The 12,592-nt window shown below is 51.0% G+C and overlaps 1 protein-coding gene and 1 non-coding gene across 38 annotated transcripts in view; one reads left to right on the top strand and one right to left on the bottom strand.

The window, feature by feature from the left end:
* The first annotated feature begins 215 nt into the window (after positions 1 to 215).
* TRNAM-CAU (transfer RNA methionine (anticodon CAU)) lies at positions 216 to 288 on the top strand. Its single transcript has one exon. It is a non-coding gene; the product is annotated as a tRNA-Met (tRNA).
* Positions 289 to 2,275: 1,987 nt separating this feature from the next.
* Positions 2,276 to 12,592, bottom strand: part of TBC1D31 (TBC1 domain family member 31) — a 64,248-nt gene continuing 53,931 nt past the window's right edge. For 35 of the 37 annotated variants that reach the window (XM_070075446.2, XM_070075447.2, XM_089335651.1 and 32 more), the window contains 3 exons: positions 9,544 to 9,682; positions 4,214 to 4,306; positions 2,276 to 2,616 (listed from right to left, as the gene is read on the bottom strand). In XM_070075446.2, the coding sequence (XP_069931547.1) occupies positions 2,483 to 2,616; positions 4,214 to 4,306; positions 9,544 to 9,682 (366 nt within the window). In that variant the 3' untranslated portion in view covers positions 2,276 to 2,482. Of the gene's footprint in view, positions 2,617 to 4,213; positions 4,307 to 9,005; positions 9,260 to 9,543; positions 9,683 to 12,592 lie in introns of those variants that run through there. The other 2 variants (XM_070075448.2, XM_070075451.2) reach the window with 1 other exon arrangement.

Here is a 12,592-nt window from a genome sequence, read left to right as displayed (position 1 = left end):
GCGGGCTCCTCCGCGTGCGAACTCTCCTGGGTCCCCGCTGCCCGGGGCAGAGGGGCGGGCAGAGAAAGGCGGCGGGGCCGAAGGACTGGTCGGAACCATCCCACGTCCCGGGCCAGAAGTACCGTGCGGAGGGGAGAGAGAGAGTGAGGACTCTGAGCATGCGCACCACGCCCTCGCTAGCCTCATTATCTCCTGGGCGACAGACGCGAGTAGGTGCCTCGTTAGCGCAGTAGGTAGCGCGTCAGTCTCATAATCTGAAGGTCGTGAGTTCGATCCTCACACGGGGCACAATACTTTTGTTCGCTCTCATCTGGTTTTATTTGCTGTTAAGTTTGGGGCGGAAGATAAAGGGTCCCCTGCTGGAGGAAGGCTTGCGGGCCGGACACAGTGAGCGAATCCCGCGGTAAGAACCATCGGGTAGGCACCCGGGGGAATCGGGTGTCTCGGTCCAAGCTACCCCCACCGCGTGTGTTCCTACTGGACCTGTGAGCTCTGACCGACGGGGGGCGAGGGGCCTGCCTGCAGCCCGCAGTGCTCGGCTGGAGACTTTGGGCCTGGGACTGACCTCAAGCCTGGGGTGACAAGCAGGACTGCATTGTGGAGCCGCAAGTCAGGTCTGCGGCCAGCACGTCTGGAGTCTTTCCTGTTATGTCTACTAGGTGGCTTATCTGTTTGATCTTTATGTTTGAATCTCGTCCCCCCCCCCCCCCCCCCAAATCACGGAGCCTCTCAGGGGGTGGCATCTCCTGCCGTCCCCTGCAGGCAGCAGAGCCACCTAGGGGCTTTCAGGTTTGCGGGCCTTGCACGCAGGGCCTTGAAGAGTCACTGGGGCCCAAAGCACCTGCTGTGATAAATCCACTCCTACATTCCTAAGCCTTTGGATACCTGCACGCCAGGGGAATCCTGGCATCTTAAGCTTGCTAAATAAAAGCCAACGGTAAGCCCGCATCTCTGCCAGGCAAGCAAGGAAGCTGCAGAGCTCCCGACAGGTGCTCGTGTGTGCCGGTTACTGCCTCGTCTCACCTCCAAGTCCACTTTTCTGTGCTTTATAAAGGCCTGGACTTTCCCCCCACGTCCCGGTTGGTGCGTTATTAAACTGCCGCTAGAGGGCGCTAGAGCGACGTCGTAGGAGAAATGGGCCTCCTACTCGCTCCAGGGTTTTGCGCTTCTTGGCTGCTCAGTGCTTCTCCTGGGTGCGTGGGGACAGCCAGGGGTGCTCTTGCCCTAGCCGTGCGCCAAGGAGGAAGCACACTGACTCCTCCTGACTTCACAACCCCAGCCTGGCCTTGACCTTTAACGCTGGCTCTGTCTGTAGGTCCCCCTGATTTCGCTTTGTGGCTTTACAGTTGCTCCCCTATCCTGTTTTAGTTAGGCTTTTTCTAAAGGTCCCCCTGTTCAAGTCAGTGTGCGGTTTACTCTTGCTCGGACCCAGGATGATACGCGGAGATTCCACGTCACATCCAGAATCTCCGCCAAGTGCTCCCGGATTCATAAAGGAAGCCCCACTTCTTGAATTCCACTCTGCAGAACTTTGTCAAGCGCCCTTGTACAGCTCACTGTGTCAGGCTGTCCCAGCGCTCTAGAACTGGAATGCTCGCAGGTGTAGCTGAGTCCCCGGACATCCCCTTAGTTCATGGCCTGCGACCTCTGTTGCCACACGCAGCAGCCTGGCCCGTGAGGAGGCGGTCGGGACCAGCTGGGGAGGTGAGGAAATCGGGCTGAGGCCGGGGCCCCTGGGGAGCCGGGGCCTCGGGCGACAGCAGATCACTAAGGATCCAGCGTCTTGGGCACAAGGAGCACTTTGCTTCCTGCAAGTGCTTGCTCCACTCTAAGACTTCGCTGTGTGACCGGCACACTTAGCACAGGCCCAGCACTGAGCGCGGAACTCCGTATGCCTGGCCTTATTTAACCTCACATTCAGTCCCAAAGCGAGGGGGAGGATGAGGTTGGTGAGGTCACCAGCGGCCAGTGGTGGAGCTGATGCTGCCCGGAGGACAGGCTGTGGTGACCTGTGCGCGTCCTGAGTGCAGGGGTCACGGGCGAAGAGGCCTCCCTGCTGCTGGGCGCCCAGGAGGGCTGGGGTCCAGGCCCCTCCGCACCGCGACCGCTCACGGGTCTCACGGTCGCTGCTGAGACCTCTCTGGCCTGCGTGTTTGGTTGTTGAGCGGGTTTCCTGTTCTTTATGTCTTCATTTATCCTGATAATAAACACCCATCCCCCAAGGTCACTGAAGTTTATGCTATCCTTGTAAACTGAAAGCCAAACACAGCTTGAGTAGTCGCTAAAAAATTTTTATTATGAAAGGTTCAAGGAGCCATTTACAAGCCGAAAGGTATCAAATAGAACACATAATTTTTATGGACAGATTTTTCTATACAAAAGGTTAGTCTTCATAGGAGTTTAAAATAAATAGGCTAAAAATCAGTGTCATTGATTACAAAATAGGCGACTCTCTCTCCGGCTGGCCCAGGTGCCAAGTCTTCTAAGTGGCCAGCAGACGAGGGGCCTGGCGCCTGCTCCGAGCCTGGGCGGCGAGTCTCTGGCGGAGGTTCCGCACTTTCTTCATGAGATTCTGCTCTGTGCTGTCCCATTCGACTGCTTTTCGATTTAAAGGAACTTGAAAACAAAATTTAAAATTCACAGTAGTTGAATTGTTGGATACTGGTAATGACATCACCCTCATTCTAAAGGTAAGTGTGCGGCAAAAACCAATAATGGAAGATCTCATCAACCAAACTTGAACAAAAATCCCAACAGATTACCTGGGGTTCCCCCTGCAAGCCAGTGTTTGCTGAGCTGCACGAATGCTATCAAAGAACTGACCTGCTTTGGATGTTAGCATTCTGAATCTACAAAGGACCTGAAATGAGGCACGCGGCTCGCTGCAGGGCGCCTGTGAGCTGTTCCCAACAGGGAGCCTCCCCACCGCACGCCCACCGGCCAGGAGCGACGACATCCACGTCACAACACCGTGACCCGAGTACGCCAGCTCCCTCCCTGAGAATCCCAGAAATCAGTCAAATGCTTTTAGCAGCAGCCAGCAGGGGATTCACGTGTGACGGCTGCTTTGCAGCGATGTAGAGAGGCTAAGCAAAAAAAAAATTTTTTTTTTGGAGTGGGGAAGCACCTTAAAAATACACTTCTATGAAATTTAGTTACGTATTCTAACGGTCAACTCCAATGTTTGGAAATATTTCCCTCCCAAAGGCCTACGACTTTTATGTATTTTGTTGTCCTGCCAAGTGACTTAAGCTTAACAGATGTCCCCCACGCCATTTTACACTCAGAGCCATGGGGTGAAAACGTTACGCTCTGACGTCAAGTTCTGAAGAGAGAACAGCCGCACACCTCTTGTGCTTCATCCGACTCGCCAGTGATTTCTAGTTTAAATCATTTTTGATACAGAATTGATGCATGCATAAAAAATGACTTCCCACGAGTACTGCACACCACACTGTCACCCCACGACTTGTCAGGAGACACACTGCTCACGGAGCTTCGCCGGGGGACCTCATCTAGAAGTTCGCTCTTCTGCCCCTCTTCAGAGGCCTCTAAATCCGGCTTCATTAATACGCAGCCTTGCTGAGAAGGCCGCTTCTCTTTACAATGAACCGCATGCGTCACCCGGAGCGCTGCTCCTTGCCGGGCTGCTGCTGTGGCTGTTTCCGTAAGCCATTTTCAGCTTGTGCTTTCCAAACACACACACACACACACACGCACACACACACACACACCCCTAACAAAACTGCTCAGCGCACCCAGTTCGGGGGGGGTGGTGGTCAAGAGTCAGCGGGGCTCCAAGAAGCCCCGTGGTGCCGGGTGGGTGGGCTTCCCGGCACCAGCAGCAGGTGCCCAGTCTCTGTGGCTGTTGGAAGGACCCAGCCCAGATGAGCAGTACGAGAATACAGACACGCAATAACTGCAGAACAACACTGAGCTCTTCTCCCAAGGAGGGGAAAGGAGTTCCGAACCTCGGATCGCTAACGGCTCCTGGCAGCGCCACGGCCCGCCATCCGGGCGGCAGAGCGCAGGTGCCGACCCGAGCGGCGGTGCCGCGTCCGCCGATGCTGCCCCCGCCCGCTGCACTAGGGGCTCCTCTGGCCTGGGACACGGCATCAACAAGCTACCGCCTTCCTGGAAGCCCCAGCTCTGCCTAAGTGTCAGCAGCGCTACGTTTACATCACGGGAGAGCTCTCCCCGCCGATCAGCTTACTTTCCGCCGAGGAGTCCGTTTCAGACACGTGTAGTTGTGAGGTCCTAGGCAGATGGCCGAGGTCGCCCTGTTCACTGCGCCACCCGGACACTTCTGTGAGAAACGAGGAGACAGAGGGTGCGAGGGAGTGAGCAGAAAGCCTCTTCTATTCCCAAGCAGCCCTTCCGGAAGCGAGAATGTCCAAGGAGGGCTGAGCACACCCTGCTTTCCCATCGTGAGAGCGATGGAGATGCAAAGGGCTGCCTACTTCTGCTTTACAGATTTATTTATTTGAAAGGCAGAGTGACAGAAAGCAGGAGAGGGAGAGAGAGAGAGAGATCTTCCATCCGTCCACTGGTTCACTCCAGAAATGGCTGCAGCGGCTGAGGCTGGTCTCCCACACGGGTGGCAGGCGCCCAAGCGCTGGGGCCATCGCGGCTGCTTTCCCGGGCGCAGCGGCAGGAAGCGGAGCAGCCAGGACTGGAGCTGGCACCGCAGGACAGGGCGCTGGCGCTGCAAGCTGTGGCTTCACCGGCCACACCGCGATGCCAGGCCCTCGCCGCCTAGTGTGACTGGTTTACGCTGTCTGTATGGTGAAATATTACACTGTACAAATATTACATCTTAATCAAAAATTTTAAAAGTAAAATCATTTTCTTAAAAAGAAGGCAGTCATGATTCAAAAGGAAAGGGGAGTATGCTTAGAATTGGGAGCTGAACTTTCGGGTTGTATATTTTATTTATTTGTTATTCAGTGTTTCAAATACCTACAACGGCCAGGGCTGGGCCAGGCTGACACCTGAAGCCCAGAACTCCATCTGGGTCTCCTATGTGGGTAGCAAGGACTCAACTACTTGAGCTATCACCTGGCCTCCCAGGGTGTGCATTAGCAGGAAGCTGGAATCGGGACCAGAGCCAGGATTTGAACACAGACTCCAATACGGGGCTTGAGGGCCTCAAACTGCTGCGCCAAACATCTGTCCCTTACCTGTTGTAAAAACGCTTAGCGACAACAAACACCTGACAAACAGCTCGGGTGCAGATCCCATTTATTGGAAGCATCGAGACGAGCAAGCCTCCCTGAGAAGCAGGGGTGTCAGAGCTGGTCACCACGGCTTCGGCCAGACAAGGCCTAGTCACAGCAGTGCGCAGCTCATCAGAACCAGCGACAGGCGAGTTCCGCCTCAAACCTGAACGGCGGCCTGCTCACCCAGCATCACCCCCGCCCCACCCCTGCTTCATCAATCCCCTCCACATCTCAATAAGGGAAGCAGGAAGACCAGGCAGGAATACACGAGCCACCAACTGCTTAAGTAAATGAAGCAGAGGCCTACAGCGTGGTGGCTGTAGCTAAGATTACTGAAAACTCCGGCAGTCATTCACCATCAAGCTGGGACCGGGACCAGCGCTCCTGTCACCCAGCCTGGTGCTCCTGTACCACCCCATCCAATTCTGCCCATCAGAAATGCCACCTCCTCCGGCCCAGTAACTTTGAAACCTGGTCCAATGGCCCGACCTGCCAACAGCGTTTACTAATGTCACTTAAAAAACAGACAGTGTCCTGAGTATATTCACAGTTATAAAATCACTAGTTTTAGAGCATTTTCATCTTGCTAAGAGACCCCATATCCACTAGTAGTCACTTTCCCAACCCCTCCAGGCAACCATTAATCTACTTTCTACCCTGACAGACTTGCCAGCTTCGGAAATCCCACAGGAACAGACGATATTTTGAGGCCTTTTATGGATCTGCCTTCTTTAACTCAGTATAAGGTCTGCCAGGCTCATCGTTTTTGTAGCATGAATTTAGGATGGCTAAATCGCAATATGAGAGGTAATGAGTGGCTCAAAGGTAGGCATAATTAAATGCCTAATTATAAAATCATAGCACCCTTGGCTGACACTGTGGCTTTCCCATTGTGAGAGCAATGTTCAAAGTCATTGCATGTCGAAGAGTCAATTTCACTTCTATAGGTTACCTTTTACGTGGGAGCTATTTTCTTTTTTTAAAGATTTATTTATTTGGAAGAGTTACACAGAGAGAGGAGAGGCAGAGAGACAGAGAAAGAGAGAGAGAGAGAGAGAGAGGTCTTCCACCTGCTGGTTCACTCCCCAATTGACTGCAGCGGCCAGAGCTGTGCTGATTTGAAGCCAGGAGCCAGAAGATTGTTCCAGGTCTCTCATGAGGGTGCAGGGCCCCAAGGACTTGGGCCATCTTCTACTGCTGGTGGCATAGTGGGCAAAGTCATTGCCTGCAGTGCTGGCATCCCATATGGGTGCCGGTTTGAGTCCCTGCTGCTCCTCTTCTGATCCAGCTCTCTACTATGGCCTGGGAAAGCAGCAGAAGATAGCCCAAGTCCTTGGGCCCCTGCACCTGCATGGTAGAACTGGAAGAAGCTCCTGGGTTCAGATCAGCGCAGCTCTGGCCGTTGTGGCCACTTGGGGAGTGAACCAGCAGATGGACGCTCGCTCTCTCTCTCTCTCTCTCTCTCGGAGCCTCCATAACTCTGCTCTCAAATAAATCTTAAATAAAATAAAATCATAGTTTTTAAAATCTGTTTTTACTTTTCATTTTTTAAAAGATTTATTTATTTGCAAGTCAGAGTTAACACTGAGAGAGGAGAGGCAGGGAGAGAGAGAGGCCTTCCATCCAATGTTTCACTCCCCAACTGGCCGCAACAGCCAGAGCTGTGCCGATCCGAAGCCAGGAGCCAGGACTTCCTCCGGGTCTCCCACGCAGGTGCAGGGGCCCAAGGATTTGGGCCATCCTCCACTGCCTTCCCAGGCCACAGTAGAAAGCTAGACTGGAAGTGGAGTAGCTGCGTCTCAAACTGGTGCCCACAAGGGACGCTGGCACTTCAGGCCAGGGTGTTAACCCGCCGTGCCATAGTGCCATCCCATTTTTTACTTTTCAAATGTAAAATAGCTGCATTATTCATGAAAGGTATAAAGTGTGGGGCTGGTGTTGTGGTGAGGTGGGTTAAGCCTATGGGACCAGCATCCCACATGAGCACTGATTCAAGTCCTGGCCGCTGCACTTCCAATCCAGCTCTCTGCTAATGCACCTGGGAAAGCAGCAGAGATGGCCCAAGTGCTTGGGGCCCTGCCTCCCACGATGGGAGACCTGGAAGAAGCTCCTGGCTCCCGGCTTCAGCCTGTCCCAGCCCTTGCTGTTGCAGCCATTTGGGGAGTGCACCAGCAGATGGATGGAAGATATTTCTCTTTGTCTCTTTTTCTTTCTCTATAACTCTGACTTTGAAATAAATACATCTTTTCTTAAAAAAAGGTCAAAAAGTAGAAACAAATGTCCATCAACTGATGAAAGGACAAAGGATGACATCCCATAGGATGGCTGTGACTTGGTAATGAAAAGGAACAAGTACTGACAGACGCTACGCCTGGCATGGTGGGACCCCAAAACACGATGCCAACTGAAAGAAGCCAGACACACAAAAATCATGTATTGTATGATTCTACCCTTACGAAACTTCCTCAACAGGCAAATCTGGAGACAGAAAAGTAGACCATTGGTTTCCAGGGGCTGGGAGGCAGTAGGGGGAAATGGAGAGTGACCGTGACCGCTAAAGGGCACAAGGTTTATTTTAGGGCATCAAAATATTCTAAAATTGCCGATGGTGGTGGTTGCAAAATTCTGAATGTCTCCTAGTAAACAGGAATATAATAACATTCAATCATATACTTTAATCAGGTGACTTGTACGGCATGTGATTCTATGTCAGTAAAGTTGTTACTTTGAAAACTTATGCATATCCAGTATAAATGATTGCAACAGTACAAAATACAGTCAACCCAAGTTCCCTGCATCTGTACTGTGTTTTAGAATTTTCAGCTGTAATTTTGATTTTCCAGTAGATGTCACTATGAGCTTTGCACAAGAATGGGATGCTCGATCAATCCTGGACTTTCCTCGTGGTACTTCAGTACACTATTGTTCTGAGAGCCGTTGGCAAAGCACAGAGTTCTAAGGTCAACGAGAAACAGCACTTGGCACAAATCGCACTTTAACTGAAGACGTCCAGGGAGTAGACAGAGCCACAGGACGCTTGTGGCCCTTCTCTTCACTGGAGCTGTCCCCACCCCCACCCCAGAAACCTTTTATTTAAGGAATGCAAACTTCATGCATTTCATAAATACAACTTTCGGGACCTAGTGATTCTTACCCATCCTCCCACTCACACTCCCACCCCTCTGCTTCCTCCCTCTCCTATTCCCATTCTTAGTTTTTACTGACATCTATTTTCAATTAACTTTATTTATTTTATTTATTTATTTTTTGACAGCCAGAGTGGACAGTGAGAGAGAGAGACAGAGAGAAAGGTCTTCCTTTTCCGTTGGTTCACCCCCCAATGGCCACCGTGGCCACCGCGCTGCGGCCTGCGCACCGCGCTGATGCGAAGCCAGGAGCCAGGTGCACCTCTTCCCCTGGTCTTTCATGTGGGTGCAGAGCCTAAGCACTTGGGCCATCCTCCACTGCCTTCCCGGGCTACAGCAGAGAGCTGGACTGGAAGAAGAGCAACCTGGACAGAATCCAGCGCCCCGACCGGGACTAGAGCCTGGTGTGCCAGTGCCGCAGGCAGAGGATTAGCCTATTGAGCCGTTGCACTGGCCTCAATTAACTTTATACACATATGACTAACTCTATACTAAGAGTTCAACAAATTGTGCGTGCGTGCATGTGTGTGTGCGTGTGTATGTATATATATATTATAAAACTGTTCCTCAACAGTTAAGACGAAGACTGTTCAAAGTCATTGCATGTCGAAGAGTCAATTTCACTTCTATGTGGGAGCTATTTTTTTTCTTTTTTTTAAAGATTTATTTATTTGAAAGAGTTACACAGAAAGAGGAGAGGCAGAGAGACAAAGAAAGAGAGAGAGAGAGAGAGAGGTCTTCCACCTGCTGGTTCACTCCCCAATTGACTGCAGCGGCCAGAGCTGTGCTGATCTGAAGCCAGGAGCCAGAAGATTGTTCCAGGTCTCTCATGAGGGTGCAGGGCCCCAAGGACTTGGGCCATCTTCTACTGCTGTCCCAGGCCATAGCAGGGAGCTGGATCAGAAGTGGAGCAGCTGAGTCTCAAACTGGCGCCCATATGGGATGCCAGCACTGCAGGTGGCGGCTTTATCCGTTAAGCCACAGCACCGGCCCCACGGGAGCTGTTTTGCTAACAGTCCCATCTCCTCAGCTCCCTCTTCCCCACCAAGCACATGGTCATGTGAAAACCTTTCCCAGTGGAGCAACGATTTGGAACAAAAGTGCCAAAACACACGTCTAGGATTTCTTCAACAGAAGCAGGCATCTGAAATGCCAGAGGGAGAATGACGGCCACTCACCTTTGGGAGACGGATTTTCGGCATGTGCTAACGCAGCACCTATCTGCTGCTTTAAAAACCACCTTCTAGACGCATCGGAAAGGGCAGAAGCTTTCTTTTCTGATCTCAAATGAAACTCCTTTTCCTCAGCCTCCTTCCACTAAAAAACAAGTAGGTGGAGGGGGTGGAGAAAGAGTCTATCAGAGTTGTGGCAATGCAAGCACCTACAGGGCAGGACCCCTCCTGCTCGCTCTCCCACCCGCCTTTCAGCTCCCCAGCACCTGCTGGGTGTTCTGGGGACAGGGCTTGCCCGTGTTGGCACAAGGTGAACGTGGAGGCTCGTTCAGGCACCACTCAGCACCTCTGAGTGCCAGGAAGCACACGTGCAGGTTCCTAGTGTTGCTCAAATAACAGTACATTTCCGTTCACTTTTAGTGTCGAATCTCATGAGACTGAGTTCTGAATTAATGGCAATTATTTTGAATGTTACGCTTTAAGAATAAAGCCTACAAAATTCAGAGAACAAACTCTTATCCAGATCTGGTACACAGGATGACCAGAGGGCAGTCAACTGATTTTGGGCAGCCCCTACTTTCTTCTCCATAAAGTGAAAAATAAAATTATCTTCAATTCAATCAGAGGGTGACTAGAATAATAAAATTAAATTTGCCAATATTCTACAAATGTTATAGCTTTCACATGAAAGCACAAATATGATTTTTATATGTTACAGAAATACCATTGCATGAAAACAAAACTTAACAGAAACTTTAAAGAATGACAGAATATGAGGGCCAGGACAGACGGCAGAGCTCCTTCTCTGTGGTGTAAGCCATTTCCCAAGGCCACACAGCAGACAAGTTAGCTTGAGAAGGCAGAACACCAGACAAAAAGGACTTCTCCTGTGTGACAGGTGCTTACCAGGATTCTGTCTACGTAGCGTGCAGCCACACCAGACAGGTCAGTCCTCAGCACCAATCCCCCCCTCCTTCAAGAGCCAGGTGGACCCAGTTTGCCTGAGAACAGCCTGGGTATTCTGACATCTCCTCCACCCTCCTCAAGACCTCCTTTCCTGTTCTTGAAGGAAAGGGCTAGAAGACGCAGCCCCAGGCCCCTGGGATGGGGGAGCAGGAAAAGGAACATGGAATAGCAACTTGACAGCAACTGACTGTAAGAGGCACACTTTTAGAACAGACACTGGCACAGCACACAGAGCGATAACAAAGCCAGTTATCACGACCTTGAACTCTCCCCAGCTTTGCTGTGTCTTTAGAAAGTCCATGGTGCATCGGATAATCTCTACAAAGGATAGATCACAGAGCTGTTGGGACAATCAACCAAGAGTACGTATGTGTGACATTTATTCTTAGCTGCCTCTTCAACAATCCATTCTAATTCTTCTTTAGGAATGAAATCTTGTTTTTTTGAAAAGTTAAAAAATCCTTGATTTTTTATTCCTGGTACCACTACCACAGGGTGATAAACCCGATGCAATGTAAAGAAAAGGAGAAGACAAAGCTACAACCGACGAAAGAACTCAGGAATGTACACCTGACACCACACTGCATTCATGCAAAGCTGCACTTTTTGCAAACGGGGGCTAGGACAGCCCTGAGCAGAAGGCTTTCCTGTTTAAGCTGCAGTCACTTTTCTGACTGTGCAGATTTTCACAGTTTGGGACGACTGTCTCAAAGTAACCGGCAGCTTTCCTCACCACTCCTCGCCCTCTCTCCTGCTAAGAACTGCAGTTCTTTTCTGGTTTTAGAACCTTCTGCTGCCACAGCCACCACTTCCACCACCAGATCCACAGCCACCACCACAGGGACTGCCCGAGCTGCTTCCACCAAAACTGCCCCCTTCACGGGTAGGTGATTTGATTGCTGTAGTCCAGGATGATTACCAAGATCATCTTAGTTTCCACCACCACCACCGTTACCTCCAAAATTTCCTCCTCCGTGGTGACCACCGTATCCTCCTCCTCTGCCATATTCACCACTTTGGTTTCCAGATCCTGATCCACCACCACAGCCTCTTCTGCTGCTATAACCAGGACCACCACTAGAGTTGCTACCGTCTCCAAAACCATTGTAACCACCGTCCCTCCTCCATAACCTCCTCTGCTGCCACCACCTCCGCCTCCATAGCTCCTCGTCCACCGAGGTTTCCACCACGGCCAACATGACCTCCACCACCTCCAAGGTTCCCTCCATGACGCATAAAGCTGTCGGATCCCCCTCCGCCGTCTCTTGGTGATCCAGCAGCAGACGGCATCTCTTGTTGAGAAAGGCCATTTTTCACTTCACAACTCTGCCCATTAATAGTGAAGTATTTCTGAACAACAAGTTTATCAACTGTATCATGATCATCAAAAGTCACCAAAGCAAATCCTCTTTCCCCCACTCTGCCTGTCTTCCATAACTTCCATGGTTTCAATTGTGCCATACTTCTCAACGCCGTCTCTCAGATTATATTCCTCTGTATCTTCTTTCACACTACCAACAAAAACCTTCTCCAATGTGAGAGGGGCACCAGGCTTTACCGAATCCTCTCTAGAAACAGCTCTCTTTGGCTCCACAACACGCCCATTGACCTTGTGTGGTCAAGCACACATTGCTACGTCTGCTTCTTCAACAAGAGTAAGTCACAAAACCAAAGCCCCTGAAACGCTTCGTTTGAGGGTCTCTCATTACCACACAGTCTGTGAGTGTGCCCCATTTCTCAAAATGTTCTCTCCAACCATCATCTGTAGTTTCAAAGCTCAAACACCAATCAACAGTTTCCTCAACTGCTCTGGTTGCTTTGGGTCATGGCCCTCCTCCCCACGGCGGCAGTGATGATGGCCAGAGTCGGGCTGGGGGCGACTGGGTGGCAGTTTTACCTCCACTTTGAGACCAGACTGGCCTCTTCCAACTCAAGTTGCAGGAATAGAATCTTAATTGTATCTGGGATGACAACTCCCTGCACAAAATCACTTTTTTTTCCCAGCTAGAAATATGACAGGGGACACCTTTGGAAAGGAGCTGACTCTGACGGGAGATAGAACACTGTGGCAAGCCTTCATCCTATCAGA

The sequence above is a fragment of the Oryctolagus cuniculus genome, chromosome 6 (genome assembly GCF_051225735.1).
Source record: "Oryctolagus cuniculus isolate XC-2025 breed Fujian yellow rabbit chromosome 6, ASM5122573v1, whole genome shotgun sequence".
Taxonomy (NCBI): domain Eukaryota; kingdom Metazoa; phylum Chordata; class Mammalia; order Lagomorpha; family Leporidae; genus Oryctolagus; species Oryctolagus cuniculus.
This window is presented reverse-complemented; position numbering and strand designations above follow the sequence as displayed.